We start from the raw sequence: 17,500 nt of genomic DNA on the forward strand, positions 1-17,500 counted from the left end.
TATATGCAAGATTAGTATACAGTGGGTACGGAAAGTATTCAGACCCCTTGAAAATGTTCACTTTCTGTGTCATTGCAGCCATTTGCCAAAATCAATAAGTTCATTTTATGTCTCATTAATGTACACACAGCACCCCATCTTGACAGAAAAAAAAACCGAAATGTAGAATTTTTTTGCAAAAACAAAGGAAAAACTGAAATATCATATTGTCATAAGTATTCAGACCCTTTGCAGCAACCTTCATATTAAACTCACATGCTGTCCATCTCTTCTGATCTTCCTTGAGATGGTTCTGCTTCTTTACTGGAGTCCAGCTCTGTTTAATTAAACTGATGGGACTTGATTAGGAAAGGCACACACCTGTCTATATAAGACCTTACAGCTCACAGTGCATGTCAGAGCAAATAAGAATCATGAGATCGAAGGAACTGCCCAAGAAGATCAGAGACAGAATTGTGGCAGGGCACGGATGTACAAAAGAATTTCTGCAGCACTCAAGGTTCCGAAGAGCACAGTGGCCTCCATAATCCTCAAATGGAAGAAGTTTGGGAAGACCACAACTCTTCCTCAACCTGGCCGTCCAGCCAAACTGAGCAATCGTGGGAGAAGAGCCTTGGTAAAAGAGGTAAATAATAACCCAAAAATCACTGTGGCTGAGCTCCAGAGATGGGAGAACGTTCCACAAAGTCAACTATCACTGCAGCCCTCCACCAGTCGGGGCTTTATGGCAGAGTGGCCCATTAAGCCTCGTCCGCATAGAGTTTGCCGAAAAACACACAAAGGACTCCCGGACTATGAGAAATAAGATTCTCTGGTCTAATGAGACCAAGATTGAACTTTTTGGTGTTATTCTTAAGCGGTATGTGTGGAGAAACCAGGCACTGCTCATCACCTGCCCAATACAGTGAAACGCGGTGGTGGGCAACATCATGTTGTGGGGGTGTTTTTCTCCTGCAGGGACAGGACGGTTGGTTGAACTTGAAGGAAAGATGAATGCGGCCAAGTACAGAGACATCCTGGAGGAAAACCTCTTCCAGAGTGCTCAGGACCTCAGACTGGCTCGAAGGTTCACCTTTCAACAGGACAATGACTCAAAGCACACAGTTAAAATAACAAAGGAGTGGCTTCACCACAACTCTGTGACCGTTCTTGATTAGCCCAGCCAGAGCCCTGACCTAAACCCAATTGATCATCTCTGGAGAGACATGAAAATAGCTGTCTACCAACGTTCACCATCCAACCTGACAGAATTGGTGAGGATCTGCAAGGAAGAATGGAAGAGGATCGCCAAACCCAGGTGTGAAAAACTTGTTGCATCATTCACAAGAAGACTCATGACTGTACTAGCTCAAAAGGGTGCTTCTACTCAATACTGAGCACAGGGTCTGAATACTTATGACCGTATGATATTTCAGTTTTTCTTTTTTCATAAATTTGCAAACATTTCTGTTTTTTTTCTGTCAACATGGGGTGCTGCATGTACATTAATGAGAAATAAAATTAACTTTTTAGATTTTGGCAAATGGCCACAATGACACAGAAAGTGAAAAATTTCAAGGGGTCTGATTACTTTCCGTACCCACTATGTCTATACATTTTGAAACCATGACTTCTCAGCCAGTTTGCTTGCTATGATGTGAAAGTAATCATTTTGATTGACGTTGACTGTAAGAATAAAATGTACTTTACTTATTTTAGAGTTTGCATTCAGATCAATTGAACATTTATTCTTTAAATATGCATTTAACCCATTAAAGCCTGAAGCTGTTGATATTTTTAAGAGGAAGCTCAAGACTTTTTAGTTTGGCTTTCAACAACTTTTAAATAATTTATCTTTTCTTTTGATTGAAGATTATTTTTTATCTTATCTTACTGATTTTAGTTCTTAGACTATACTACTGTTCTGTCTTTTAGTTTTGTTGCTCTCTGCCGTTGTCAGCTTTTAGCTCCAGTGTTTCCTCATGGGGGCGCCTCCGCTTTGAGGGAGGGATGGTTGCCCTTCCCGCGGGGGCTGTCATGGCAGGGACTCCTTGGGTCTGGGTGGCCGGCGGCCTCTACATTTTGTGTGGGGTCCGCCTGTCTAATCCGGGCCTCTATGGTGGTGGCGCCCCTGTGGCCGTGGGCTGTCATTCCCCTCGGCGACGAGAGCTCCCCTTGGGTACCCTTTCCACAAATGGTTTCTCTGTGCCTTGTCATGTCTTTTTAACACATTTTATCAGGTTGTGCACTTTGTGTGTGTGTGTGTGAATGATTGCTGATGTACAAATGGATATCTGTCTTGGGTTTGTTGGGAGGGAGGGCATGAACGGATTTTTTTTCTCTCTCTTTTTCTAATTATCTATTTATTTTTTATTATATATATTTTTTAAATGTTTTGCTTTTAATGTTTTACAGCACTTTGAGTTGCATTTTTACGTATGAAAAGTGCTATATAAATAAAATGTGATTGATTGATTGAAATGTGATTGAAGCCCCTCATGAGACACCTCTCTAAAACCTCCGGTCGTCTTTCGAGTCACTCTTGAAAACCTGACATTTTCGCCCACCTACAAAATAATTCCTATCTCAGCCCCTGTAGCAGATAGAAACATAATTCCAAAAGAATTTCAGATCTTAGACATGTGGCTTTCACACAGGTCCGGGTTTATTCATCTTTAGCACAATTTTTAATTTTAAAAAATCGGAGTGATAATTACAATGCTGCATTACAAAGATGTTGAAATCATCATTGTCTACGAACATATATTTTAACCATACATCACGTTTGGATGGTTTCATGGCTTTAAAATCTGCGAGCGTGTCGTCTATATAACTGCCGTCACTTCTATCAGAGCTCCGCGATCGACTGTGCCTCCGTTACTCCTCGAAGAAATCACGGATATCCTCCAAAAACTCACGACACCGTCGCATGTATATTCTGACGCGTTTTATCGGCTAAGAGAATGAGAATTTGGTTAAAAAAAAAGAAAATGACGTATACACTCTCCCGGCTTTTAAGGGAGAAACACGCAACAGCACTCCCGGCCTTAGTGGTAGAAACGCGGTTATGCGCTCCCGTCCTTAATGGGTTAATGTAAAAAAAAAAAAAAAATTGTACCAAGGGGTCTAAGAATACAGCGTCCATGTGAAAATGGCAGAAAAAATCACAGCTGTCAACATTTTCCCTTAAGGGGGTAGTCTGGGGGTTGGCCACAGAGTGAAAAGGGGTGGCCTTGGCTACCTATGTTCACACTGTAGCTCCTCCCCTGCCTAAAGTGATATTCACTTTCAGGGCCTATTCATGCTTTCCTCTTCTGCGTGTTGTCATCCACCTCTGTGTTTGAGGGTGTTTGCAGGCCCCACTGCGGTCGTTACAGACCTCTCTGCGGTCGACTGCGTGCTACCCATTTTATTTATTTCTGCAGTGGTCTTGACATTTGCTGCTGCTTCTGTTGGACAATCTCGGCCTAAGTTTGTTTAGCACCTAGATTTGTTTTCCTGTTTCAACTTTTTTTTTTTTGTTTAAAGATTAATTTGTGGAGAAAAAAACACCATCTGCCGTACAAATTTATCAACAATAATTATGTGTTCACCAGTGTTGGGCAAGTTACTTCCAAAATGTAATATATTACATATTACTAGTTACTTGAATGTGAAAGTAATATGTTTCTTTACAGTATTACTCTATTTGTAGAGTAATGCGTTACTCGAGTTTAAGTTACTTTTAAGTTACTTTTTAAAAAATCGGGGATTAATTTATTTAATAATGATTTCAAGACCTTAAAAGGGTAATGCAAAATTTGCTGCCATACTCTAGCTGGTAAAGTTAACTTATGAGCATATTTAACTATATAGTGTGGTCTATAATATTAAACGTTTCGACTCTATGGTGTGGTAGGACATCAGTACCTTTGATCAATATTTGTATCAATAAGATTTATTTTTTGAATATAAATATTAGAACTGATATTCTGTCCAGTAAATAACTAATCACAAGCTGTAAACCACAAATGAAATTATCATTATTCTCAAATTAATTTACACACTGGGGGCGGCATGGCTGAGTGGTAGAGTGGTCCTTTCCCAACCGGCAGGTTGTGGGTCAATCCCCGGCCACTGTGACCATGTTAAAGTATCCTTGAGCAAGATACTGAACCCCCAGTTGCTCCCGATGCTGCGTCATCAGGAGGTAGATGAGGTTCAGTGTGAAGCGCTTTGAGTACCAAAGGTAGAAAAGCGCTATACAAGTGATAGTCCATTTGCCATTTACACACAAGTAATAGTGATGCATAACATATAATCGATAATTGGTCTAACACGACAGATAGATTGATAGATTGATAGATAGATAGAGATAGATAGATAGAAACACACAGACAGGGCATGTGTAATAAAAGGAAAAATATGTATTGAAGTCAAAACTGACCTGAATAAATTTTTAAATACAATTTTTTAATAATTTTTTTTTCCTTTTTCATTATTATTTTTTCTATTTATAATAATTGAAAGTTCAGTTAGTTCTAATTTTCTTTTCGGTGATTTGAAAAAAGAAAAAGGTAAATAAGAAACAAGCGCATCAGACTCTAATAATGACGTCTATTGTAGTTTGTCCGATTGATGGTGCCGTAGCGTGACGTCATTTGTCACCGGCAGATGATTTGCATTTTGATTGTGAACAGCCAATCAATCAATCAATCAATCAATCAATCAATCACATTTTATTTATATAGCACTTTTCATACATAAAAATGCAACTCAAAGTGCTTTAAAACAATGAGAATCACTACGTTTTACATATGGCAATTGATGGCACTAAGTTCATTAAATCATATCTAAAAAGCACAGTGACTTATTTGTTTGCAGTTTATTCGCTTCGTTTTACTTAGGTTTGTTCTTGCTTGTATTTTGTGTCTATGATTTGCATTTTCTTTTATGAAACCGTGACAGTGATTATTGTCACAAACAATAACTTGTCAGCCCTCTTGGGAATTGTCAATGGTATAAAGACAATTGAATTGCATGTCAGAGAATTGACTCGCGCACTCATGTTATCACGTGAAGCTCCAAGTAAGACGGGAACTTTTTATTTAAGTGTTGGTGGAAGTAATAGCTTATGACCTAATGATGTTAAAAACAGACCTGCGTGTAAAATGTAAAATGCAGATGTCAACATATGTATTATAGTCCCGAAATTTGTAACGCGTTACCTGACTCAGTAACTGTAATAATATTACAAAAGAAATCGGAGTAACAAGTTACATTACGTCGTAACTGCCTAAATGTAATATATTACTGTACTGCGTTACTTTTGTAACGCGTTACCCCCAACACTGGTGTTCACACACTGTATATTACCAGGTTAACATGAAAGTAATTGGCCTTAATGGCAGCATACATGCATTTATTTATTTATTTATGTTTCAGAAATGCAGGCTGCAAGGCACATTCATCCACTCCAGAGCCAATCACTAAATGAGCTGATGAATGGAGATGTTAGAAAGAAACTGCACATTATCCCTGAGAATGTCACCTGGGGAGGTATGTATTCATACATTCACATTTATATCTATTTATATCTATAGAAAACCGTTAGTCTGACAATTTATGATTAATGCCAAATATACATGAGAAACATGTAAGAATGGAAGAGCGTGTTAGCGGGTGCATGTGCATTGGTTAAAATTTTGGGGGTTAGGGGAATGTCACTGTCATTGTGTGAGATTATCCAAGGGACAAAGATACACTAACCAAGCCCCAGGCCAGATATACATTATTTGTCTTTTCTTATAAAGGCAAAAAACGTCAAAGTATAAACCTACAAATGTAAAGGAAGAAGAGCCCTCTATTGAACATGAGTGCCCAAACTATGGCATGATACTGTATTTGGCATCTTGGGCTGAGGTAACAACCAATCACGGCTCACCTGTTCTTTGAAGTTGAGCCATGATTGTTCTGCGCTATATAAATAAAATTCTATTGTATTGCATTGTATTGTATTGTATCAGCCAAGCGGAGCAACTGTGATGTCATTTTCAATCGACAGCAAGTGGCAAAATGGCTGCCCCCCGAGATGTACAAAAACAGGTGGATTTTACTGCTTAACTCATATTCCACAAACGCAGTATGAATGTCATTGTCAGAATGCCGTGTTTAGACTAGTGGGCATAGAGTATATTCATGTAAATAATTTTGGGGGGTTGACTCCCTCTTTAACTGGTTTCATACCGTATTCCCACCGACTGACACGTTGATGGGTTTAGAGACTTGAAACAGATCAATAAAATGTTATGTTGGATAATTTCACAGTATACACACGTACAGATCCTGGCAGGTAGGTGCCACATTGCTTTAATACCAACCCTGCACAATTTGCACAAATATACAGTTCAATCTCTCAGGGAAAGTCGTACTATTCATTGTTTTCTTCACATTGTATTGTTTCCTTGACTGTTACAGTTCTATTATTAGGGTTCTGCATGGACAATTATGCATATCTTACATTTATTACAAAAATTACTGTGTGCTATTCTGTTATTGTTAGTGCCATTTTTGAATGACTGAAAGGCTCGGAACGTATTAAGTCTTAATGGTGCTACATAGTCAAGGGGATTATCAATCAAACCAATATAAGTAGGAAAGGAAGTAGTTGCCAGAGCAGTAGCTCAGAGAGCGCAGTCGTGGTTAAAGAACTAATATTGGAGCTGCTATAGCTTTGATTGTGGTCAGGATGATGGTAATGTGCCAAAACTTAAAATTTTATAAAGTATTGATCAGGCATAGCAGTAGTATAAGGTTAGGTTTAAGGTTGCTAAACCCCAGATTAGTAAATCTAAGGTATTACCATTTTCATGCGTCACTTTGTCTATTATCTGCGTGAAACCAAAATCATCAATTATTGTCTGAAATGCTATGGTAAGTAGTTCAGACGGGAAATGCATATGAATATTAAAGTCACCCATAATTAGTATATTATCTGTGTGAGTCACCAAGTCAGCCACGAGTTGAGAAAATTCATCTAAAAAGCCAGAGTAAGGGCCAGTGGGACGGTAAATGACCAAGAAAAATCGGCAACGAGGCCATGGGTCGCATGACGAAATGTTTTAAAGGCGTTGTTATAGAGAGGACTAAGTTTGAGAGCAGATACGGAAACAAGGGCTTTTGTAATGTGTCATTCCGAAAACTATTACTACATAATTAGCAATTAAGTGCCAAACGTGACTAAATCATCCATCCATCCATTATCCAAACCGTTTATCCTCACGAAACTGGAATAATGAAAAATAAGTTGTCCTTTGTTTTTTCACTTAAAGCAATTCAAAGGAATAAATTAAATTAAAGGGTGGCACGGTGGTCGACTGGTTAGCACGTCCGCCTCACAGTTCAGAGGTCTTGGGTTCGATCCCGGCTCCGGCCTCCCTGTGTGGAGTTTGCATGTTCTCCCCGTGCCTGCGTGGGTTTTCTCTGGGTTCTCCGGTTTCCTCCCACATTCCAAAAACATGCATGGTAAGTTGATTGGACTCTCTAAATTGCCCCTCGGTGTGATTGTGAGTGCGGATGTTTGTCTCTGTGTGCCCTGCGATTGGCTGGCGACCAATTCAGGGTGTCCCCCGCCTACTGCCCGAAGACAGCTGGGATAGGCTCCGCGACCCTTGTGAGGATAAGCAGTATCGATAATGGAATGGAATGGAACATTAAATTAAAAATTCAAAGAAAATATTCATGTTGTTCTGAGTTTTTCTGGTGGTGCGTTTGTTGTTTTGACAGACACAAATGCAATCTGGTAAATGTACAAATCGTCGCTGTCATGTGAAAAACACTTATCTCCATTTTTTTTCTCCATTTTCTTATTTTTACATGAATCATGTTTCCACATTAAAGACATGACATTTAAGTGAAAATTAAAAAAGTTTCCAAAATTGGAGAGAAGTGTTTTTCACAGGACAGCGACAAAATGTTGGTTTACAGCATATAGAAGTTTTGGCCCCAAATGGGTCAAGAGTTGGGAAGTGTATCGAATGACGTCTTGCTGACGTCATATTTGCTCATTAATACATGAGGTACATGAAGTCAGAACTTTCGGACAAACATTAGAATGGCGACTCCCGCTGTTCGCATAATTCTGGAAGACAACATCGCAGGCGTGAAATTTCAACATGATTCAATCGACAAACATAATGTGGAGCCACTTGAACGTTGGTTGACAGTAGAGACATCAAAGTTGACATAAGTATCTGGAAAGGATAAAACCAGAGAATGTTACTATACAATTTTTTAAAATTATGTTCTCCACTGCCAACCCCCCCCCCCCCCCCCCACCACCTCTAATTTTTCTGATTTTTGTTTTTTTTTGTTTTGGTTTTTCAGGCCAGGCAGAGGAGGTATTCAGCAACATGGCTGGGGACTTTATGAGACCTGTGGTGAACATAGTCGACCAGCTGCTGGCTGCTGGAATTAACGTCACTGTTTACAATGGACAGTTAGACCTTATAGTGGACACTCTAGGTAACGTATATTACCAAGTAGCATTTTTGTAGGGGTGTCGGGTTTATTAATACGTTTCGGTATGGCATGTTGGATTCGGTCCACTTGTTAGAGCGAGGTTACGCACGGACGCCAGAGCCAAAGCTCGAAGGACCCGCGTACACTGCGGTCTCCTGTTTGGGAACATTTTGGCTTTCCTGTTCCCAATCGCCGATGGGCAAAGGTGCGTGAATAAAACCGAAAGTTGTGTGCCGACATTGCTACATGAGATGGGCGGCTATGTTGCGTCTAGCACGACTAACATGCACGGCATTATCCGACTGTGAATGTTTATCAAACGAGGGAGAAAAAACGTCAAACTTAAATAGCGAGATTTATCATATTGTTGCCATCAGACGTAGTTTAATTATCACGTTTTTATTAATCCAAGTACAACTGCTTGCGCTCTTCTTTCTCCGCTGCTCCACTCGCTTGCTGTAGGATGCATTCATGAACCTCGGAAACATCACAACTCAAGAACACACGAATCCGACCACAACACAGATAACCCAATTTGTTACAATATGCTGTTGAACATTCAAAGATTCCAATGCCTAAAAAGTGTATACAATTCCATAAAGACTTTTTAATTTTTTTTCATTATAAAAAGAGTTTTAATATAGTTAACAATAATTGTAATTGTATGTGGGGTTTTTTTATCACAAAAAGTGTATATGTACTGTAATGACAACTTGGCTTTAATTTAGATTAGATTGCATACTTAGATGTGTCATGGGCTTTTGCTGCTGAGTGTTTAAAGATTTCAGTTTTTTAATAATTTACTAAATTAAGAGATCTTTATTGTTAGTGTATTTTTGATCCTGGTGTAATTTCTTAGAATATCACCCGAATGTTTCGCTTTTATTTATTTTTTCTAAAAAATGGACCATTTACTTGTCATCTTATGAATATGAATATAAATGAACATATTTTTAAAAAAAAATCTGTTTTTTTTTTGTACTGAAAATATACCAAACCGAATTTTCCAAAAAACCGAACCGAACCGAAATGTGATTTAGCGTACCGTTACACCCCTACTTTTTGTCTACAGTATATCTTGTAGCCTTGGAGTATAATGTGAACTGAGACTTTAAGGTTCAACTTCATATTCCACTAATCAGAAGTAGGAATGGGAGAGTACCAATATCAGGTATCGGTATCAGGATGATACCCGTCCTTATTTCAAGGTATTGGTACTTGTGACATATCTGCTGTCCTCTTGTGACGTTTTACAATCAGGAACTAAAGGCATACATGTCTGACAGATGCCCATTAACATGCAATTTATCTAAGTATATGTATATTTAAAAGATTTATATGAATGCTTTTTAAGAATTGACCTGAATGTCACAATTTTACAGACGACCTAAAGTCACAGTCATGGCAGCAGATATAATTAAACAAATTCATCCATCCATCCATTAACTCCCGCTTATCCGAAGTCGGGTCGCGGAGGCAACAGCTTCAGCAGGGAAGCCCAGACTTCCCTCTCCCCAGCAACATCCTCCAGCTCTTCCGGAAGGATCCCAAGGCGTTCCCAGGCAAGCCGGGAGACATAGTCTCTCCAGCGTGTTCTGGGTCGTCCTCGGGGTCTCCTGCCGGTGGGACATGCCCGGAACACCTCACCAGGGAGGCGTCCAGGAGGCATCCTAATCAGATGCCCGAGCCACCTCAACTGGCTCCTCTCGATGCGGAGGAGCAGCGGCTCGACTCTGAGTCCCTCCCAGATGGCCGAACTTCTCACCCTATCTCTAAGGGAGAGCCCGGACACCCTGCGAAGGAAACCCATTTCGGCCGCTTGTATCCGAGATCTTGTTCTTTCGGTCATGACCCACAGCTCATGACCATAGGTGAGAGTAGGAACGTAGATCGACCGGTAAATTGAGAGCTTCGCCTTTCGGCTAAGCTCCTTCTTCACCACGACAGACCGATACAGGGTCCGCATCACAGCAGACGCTGCACCGATCCGCCTGTCGATCTCCCGTTCCATCTTACCCTCACTCGTGAACAAGACCCCAAGATACTTGAACTCCTCCACTTGGGGCAGAATCTCATCCCCGACCCGGAGAGGGCACGCCACCCTTTTCCGACTGAGGACCATGGTCTCAGATTTGGAGGTGCTGATCTTCATTCCGACCGTTTCACACTCGGCTGCGAACCGCTCCAGCGAGAGTTGGAGATCGCGGCTTGAAGAAGCCAACAGTACCACATCATCTGCAAAAAGCAGAGATGCAATACTGAGGCCACCAAACCGGACCCCCTCGACACCTCGGCTGCGCCTAGAAATTCTGTCCATAAAGGTTATGAACAGAATCGGTGACAAAGGGCAGCCTTGGCGGAGTCCAACCCCCACAGGAAACGAATCCGACTTACTGCCGGCAATTCGGACCAAACTCTGGCATTGGTGGTACAGGGACCGGACAGCCCTTATCAGGGGGCTTGGTACCCCGTACTCCCGAAGCACCCCCCACAGAACTCCCCGAGGGACACGGTCGAACGCCTTCTCCAAGTCCACAAAACACATGTAGACCGGTTGGGCAAACTCCCATGCACCCTCGAGGACCCTGCCGAGGGTGTAGAGCTGGTCCACTGTTCCACGGCCAGGACGAAAACCACATTGCTCCTCCTGAATCCGGGATTCGACCTTCCGACGGACCCTCCTCTCCAGCACCCCTGAATAGACCTTGCCGGGGAGGCTGAGGAGTGTGATCCCTCTGTAATTGGAGCACACCCTCCGGTCCCCCTTCTTAAAAAGGGGGACCACCACCCCGGTCTGCCAATCCAGAGGCACTGTCCCCGATGTCCACGCGATGCTGAAGAGACGTGTCAACCATGACAGCCCCTCAACATCCAGAGCCTTTATGAACTCCGGGCGGATCTCATCCACCCCCGGGGCTTTGCCACCGAGGAGCTTTTTGACTACCTCGGTGACTTCAACCCCAGAGATAGGAGAGCCCACCTCAGAGTCTCCAGGCTCTGCTTCCTCAGCGGAAGGCGTGTCGGTGGAATTGAGGAGGTCTTCGAAGTACTCTCCCCACCGATCCACAACGTCCCGAGTTGAGGTCAGCAGCACCCCATCTCCACTATAAACAGTGTTAATGGTGCACTGCTTCCCCCTCCTGAGACGCCGGATGGTGGACCAGAATTTCCTCGAAGCCGTCCGGAAGTCATTTTCCATGGCCTCCCCGAACTCCTCCCACACCCGGGTTTTTGCCTCAGCAACCGCCAGGGCTGCATTCCGCTTGGCCAGCCGGTACCTGTCAGCTACCTCCGGGGTCCCGCAGGCCAAAAAGGCCCGATAGGACTCCTTCTTCAGCTGGACAGCATCCCTTACCGCTGGTGTCCACCAGCGGGTTCGGGGATTGCCGCCACGACAGGCACCGACCACCTTGCGGCCACAGCTCCGATCGGCCGCCTCAACAATGGAGGCACGAAACATGGTCCACTCGGACTCGATGTCCCCCGCCTCCCCCGGGACGTGGGAAAAGTTCTGCCGGAGGTGGGAGTTGAAACTCCTTCTGACAGGGGATTCTGCCAGACGTTCCCAGCAAACCCTCACAATACGTTTGGGTCTGCCAGGTCGGGCCGGCATCTTCCCCCACCATCGGAGCCAACTCACCACCAGATGGTGATCAGTTGACAGCTCCGCCCCTCTCTTCACCCGAGTGTCCAAAACATGCGGCCGCAAGTCCGATGATACGACTACAAAGTCGATCATCGAACTGCGGCCTAGGGTATCCTGGTGCCAAGTGCACATATGGACACCCTTATGCTTGAACATGGTGTTCGTTATGGACAATCCGTGATGAGCACAGAAGTCCAGTAACCGAACACCGCTCGGGTTTAGATCGGGGGGGCCGTTCCTCCCAATCACACCTCTCCAGGTCTCACTGTCATTGCCCACGTGAGCATTGAAGTCCCCCAGCAGAACGATGGAGTCCCCAGGTGGAGCGCCCTCCAGCACACCCTCCAAGGACTCCAAAAAGGGTGGGTACTCTGCGCTGCCGTTTGGTGCATAAGCACAAACAACAGTCAGGACCCGTCCCCCCACCCTCAGGCGGAGGGAGGCTACCCTCTCGTCCACCGGGGTAAACCCCAATGTACAGGCGCCAAGCCAGGGGGCAATAAGTATGCCCACACCTGCTCGGCGCCTCTCACCCTGGGCAACTCCAGAGTGGAAGAGTGTCCAACCCCTCTCGAGAGGACTGGGACCAGAACCCAAGCTGTGCGTGGAGGTGAGCCCGACTATATCTAATCGGAACCTCTCAGCCTCACACACCAGCTCAGGCTCCTTCCCTGCCAGAGAGGTGACATTCCATGTCCCAAGAGCTATTTTTTGCTGCCGGGGATCGGACCGCCAAGGTCCCCGTCTTCCGCCGCCGCCCAGCTCACACGGCACCCGACCCCTTTGGCCCCTCCCACCAGTGGTGAGCCCATGGGAAGGGGGACCCACGTATCCTTTTCGGGCTGAGCCCGGCCGGGCCCCATGGGTGCAGGCCCGGCCACCAGGCGCTCGCCATCGAGCCCCACCTCCAGGCCTGGCTCCAGATGGGGGCCCCGGTGACCCGCGTCCGGGCGAGGGAAAACGTGGTCCATTAATTTTACTCATCATAAAGGGTCATTTTGAGCCGTGCTTAGTCTGGTCCCTCACCTAGGACCTGTTTGCCATGGGTGACCCTACCAGGGGCATAAAGCCCCAGACAACGTAGCTCCTAGGATCATTGGGGCGCGCAAACCCCTCCACCACGATAAGGTGACGGCTCACGGGGGTAATTAAACAAATTATTAAACAAATTATTAAAAATAATTTAAAAAATAAAAAAGCCATCTGTGGAAAATTAGAAATCTTGAGAAGGGGCTGCAGATGGGGGGGAAACTCCTTCCAGGATGCCAACTGGGCAACATTTAGTTTAATATGATGCTACACAATATGTTTTTTAAAATAGTGAAAGAGTCCAAGGGTATTTTTACATCACATTCAGGCTAAATGTGTATTAACTACAACAGTTTGTATATGTGCCTCCCACGTTTTTAAGTTAAAAGAAATGTGAATTTAACTACGGTTCTATAACTCTCGAATGACTGCCACAGGTGGTGCTGAGAGCAATGAATGTTGTCTTTGCGCATGTGCAGTTCAAGTATACGTACCAAAAAATGTCACCTGTGACCCCTGGATGATCTGGGACGGGTATAATTTCCTATGTCACCAGAGGATTGTTTCCTACAGAATCATTTCATGGGAACATGAGGATTCTGAGTGACAGAATGTTCTAGCATTCATTCATTAAATTGATCACCAGAATTGTGGTTATTTCTATAGAAGTGGTTGTCTGAATAAGGATATTTTCAACATTGAATGTTTTGTATTCAGCATATTTCAATGTTTTGAAGTGGATTTCTTCATTATGCAGGTTTGCCATCTTTTAATTAATTAATTAATTAATTTGGTATTTGCTAGTTTCATTGTTCAGGTATAGTGTTTAACCAATCTTTCAACTTGCTGCTCGTTGTTACTAGACAGGTTGCTGTTGTTTTGGTGTGCTTTACCGGGGTGAGTTATAAGTTTATTATATTGCAATCTCTCCTCTGTCACGTGCTGCTTTTAATTTTGGAATCAACTCTTTCTTTTTGATGGAATGGCTGTTGTGAAATTATTGATCTGTTTGATCCCTTGAGGTACTTTGCTTTCTGTAAAACTCTTGTTATATCTTTATATTTCTCAAGATTAACAACAATCGAAGTCACTGATAGTGTAGTGGTACACATGCCTGAGTTGTGTGCAGACAGCGTGGGATCGGCTCCCGCTCAGTGACGGTGTCTGTGTGTGTGCCCTGCAACTGGCTAGCGACTAGTTCGGGGTGTAGTTTGCCTTTCGCCCATTGTCAGCTGGGATAGGCTCCAGCACCTCCCCTCGACCCTGTTGTACAGTACAAGCGGTTTGGAACATGACATGGCATGACAACAATCGACCTGGGTCTGGCCCTCCCAGGTTCAGGTTTTCCTGTGTGATTAGCTCACTCCACCTCGATCTTCTCATGCAAAATTTTCAACACCTTTTCTTCAGTGTCTGTCCATGTTTGAACCGGTGTTTCCTGCATTCCACCTATCTACGTTGTTCCTCTTTGACTGGCCTTCTAGATGCATTTTGTGCGTTAGTATGAGTCGACTGTCTTATATTATCGTAGCTTATAGATTTCTGTTTAAATATTTTTTGCAGTGTTTTGTTTGACTTTTGCTTCTTATAGTTCCTTTGTTGAATTATCAAGTCGTGTATTATTTGAGTCCAGTATCATTTTAACAAAACCTTTAACATTTTCTTGTTGTTGATTGAAGAGTGCAGTGAACAGATCTTTGTTGTTGTAGTAGTTCACAGAGCTGGTCCATCCCTCCGTCCTGGACGGACACCCATTTTGGGGATGAAGGACGGGGGATGACAAATTTTTAAAAAGGGACAGACTAAGCAGGGCGGAGGTGGAATTTAGTCCGTTCCACTAATCGTCCCTCAAACATGTGACGTGGTCGCGAGGTGGCCAAAGTTCATCTCAACCTACTCAGCGAAGTGGGCAAACCACAAAAATTGCCTCCGAATATTTCAAACGTGCGACTAGTTACCCAACTGCGCAGGAGATTTTTCAACAGGAGATACAGTGCGACTTCTACTAGTACGACAAGTAGCGCGAGCAGCGTCAGAGCCAGCGCACTGCCGAGTGACACCAGCATGTCGCTTGACTGTCTTCTGCTGGAGGAGTACGTAGCCTTAGCTGTGCTAAAGCTAATTCAAACAAATAGTGTCATCTTGGTAAATTTCAACAGCTGTAAAAAAAAGAAAAAGAAAAAAGAAAGTAAAAACATACCAGGTATAACAAGCTCCTCACTCACGGTTCTCGGAGTCTTGTCTCTTTTTTTCTTGTCCCGTTACTGGTCGCTGGTCGTATCATATAACTTGGGATGTCCACAAACCACAACACTAATGTTTTCCTTCATTTTGCGCTCTCCACACAAGACCCGCCAAGTGTACGGGACGCTGTGCGTGACATAGTACCGGTACTCCCTGATGCTGATTGTCTGCCGCGAGGACAAAAGGGGTAAACGTTCATTTGTTTTAGCCGCGACAATTGGACGGATTTTCGGTGCTTCGCTCCGCGTCCCACCGCTCCAAACGCATCATCTGCGCTGCCCCGCATGCAACCGCGACCGTCCGCGCTAACTATATTGACTTGAATTGAATCGCGCCACCAGAAACGCCCTCAGTGGATTTGGTGTGAATGCAGTATAGGACAGCTGGCCTATACGTGGGACAAGTGCACACGCATGTAGCAGCACCGAAACTGCTGGAGGGGAAACCAGCGAGCCAATCAGCAACCCGTAGGGCTGACCAATGGAAGCGCTCCCTGGACCGGGCGTGACCAAATGGTCTAGCATGCTAATACAGCATTTTATGTTCAACTGATGTCATTAACCATGGCCAAGCTGACGAAAGAGTAATCATTTAGCTTTACCTCGGTATGCTTTCTCAGATTGGACGGGTAATTCTTGTAGGCAGCAAGCTCATGGATTTTAGATTTCCACAGGACACAATGCATGATTGGCGGAGCCACAAACATTGGTGTGAATAATTTTTTCATCCTCATGCATTATGTAAAACAAAAGTAACAAACCTGTTTTGAAAATGTATCGAGTAAAACGTACAGATACTGGTGTTAGAATGTAATAGATAAAAGTATTCTAAAAAAATGCTCCATAGATTACAGCAAAATACAGGAATAAACTACTCAAGTACAGTAACAAAGTATTGATACTTCGTTACTCCCCAAATAACATCTATTTGTTAGCCTACTGTGGCCAAGTGGACGACACTCTGGCATTCAGAATGGTCTGGCCAACAGGTTCTGTACAGAAGCTTATCAGTGGTCTGGGCCTTGCAGAGGCCAAGCACATATGTTCAGGCTCTAGGACTGGGATGCCAAACCCGAATGCTGTATTGGGACAACAGAACATTCCTGTCGGGGAGACACCATGGTTCGCTGAAGAATGGGGAACAATGTCCAGGCTGACCAGAACGGGCCCACTAACAAACATCACGTCATGAACAAGGCCCTGAAGCATCAACCAAATTAGAGACCTGGTGGTCTCCCTCAGGGAAAACGAAAGGGGACAGTGAGTCGATTCCTCAGATCCAAAGAGATCGAACCCTGCTCTGACAAAAGACCCCAATTTGTGTGCACCACCTCTGGGAGTCTTGAGTCAAGAGTCTGTAAGATGGTTTAGTGTCCCTGGTAGATTCATAGTCTGTTCACTGGCCAGCTAAGGAGTGGTGACTTTACGTTAACTTTGTGTTCAAAATTTCCTTGCAACAAGAAAAACATTGACTCTGTTGGCGAACATCTGCAGAATATTTGGGGGAATGTTTGCGAGCTTTGATGAACCCTGACGAGAACGCAACATTTGCTACCTTCCCGATCACTTGCAAACATTCACCCTTCAGCGGGATACAGACTTTACATTATGGATTCCAGCCCCACATCACACTGCACAGCACCGCACCACACTGCCTCTTTTGCTTTTCTATTGCAACATGGGGTGTGGGACTGTATTGGGGCGGATCAACTGAACTGTGCAAGACTCCATTACAGAGTCAGTGCTTACTGGCATCATGTGGGGTTTTGACATGACATTTCATTGACAAGTGGCGAGTCTCGACCACTGGTTTTGCGATGATCCAAAATATGAATTGCCGTTGCATGATGTGGCAGCATGCCCATCAATGGACAGAAGTTTTCACACAGACAAAAAAATCAATTTCCAGGTTCAAGTGAGACAGCCGCCCGCTGGCAAGACATAAAAATACAGTTCAAATAGAACACATGGTGCTCATTTCCTGTATAGTGTGGACGGCCGTCTTATGTCGTATGCCAAAGTGTGTCATCGGTCGCTGTTTTAGCCATGCCCCCAAAAATAAGCAAAACGTAAATGGTGAAAAACAGTGTAACGCTCTCTGTCC

General features: G+C 43.9%; 1 protein-coding gene across 1 annotated transcript in view; it reads left to right on the plus strand.

Annotated features, from left to right (window-relative positions):
• The window catches only part of scpep1 (serine carboxypeptidase 1), a 49,802-nt gene that overhangs the window by 27,817 nt on the left and 4,485 nt on the right, over positions 1-17,500 (plus strand). The window contains exons 10-11 of the mRNA XM_086055727.1: positions 5,404-5,517; positions 8,344-8,481. Coding sequence (XP_085911853.1) covers positions 5,404-5,517; positions 8,344-8,481 — 252 coding nt within the window. The remainder of the gene's footprint in view (positions 1-5,403; positions 5,518-8,343; positions 8,482-17,500) is intronic.

The sequence above is a fragment of the Filicampus tigris genome, chromosome 16 (assembly GCF_054856515.1).
Source record: "Filicampus tigris isolate MCC_2025a chromosome 16, RoL_Ftig_1.0, whole genome shotgun sequence".
NCBI classification, from domain to species: Eukaryota; Metazoa; Chordata; class Actinopteri; order Syngnathiformes; family Syngnathidae; genus Filicampus; species Filicampus tigris.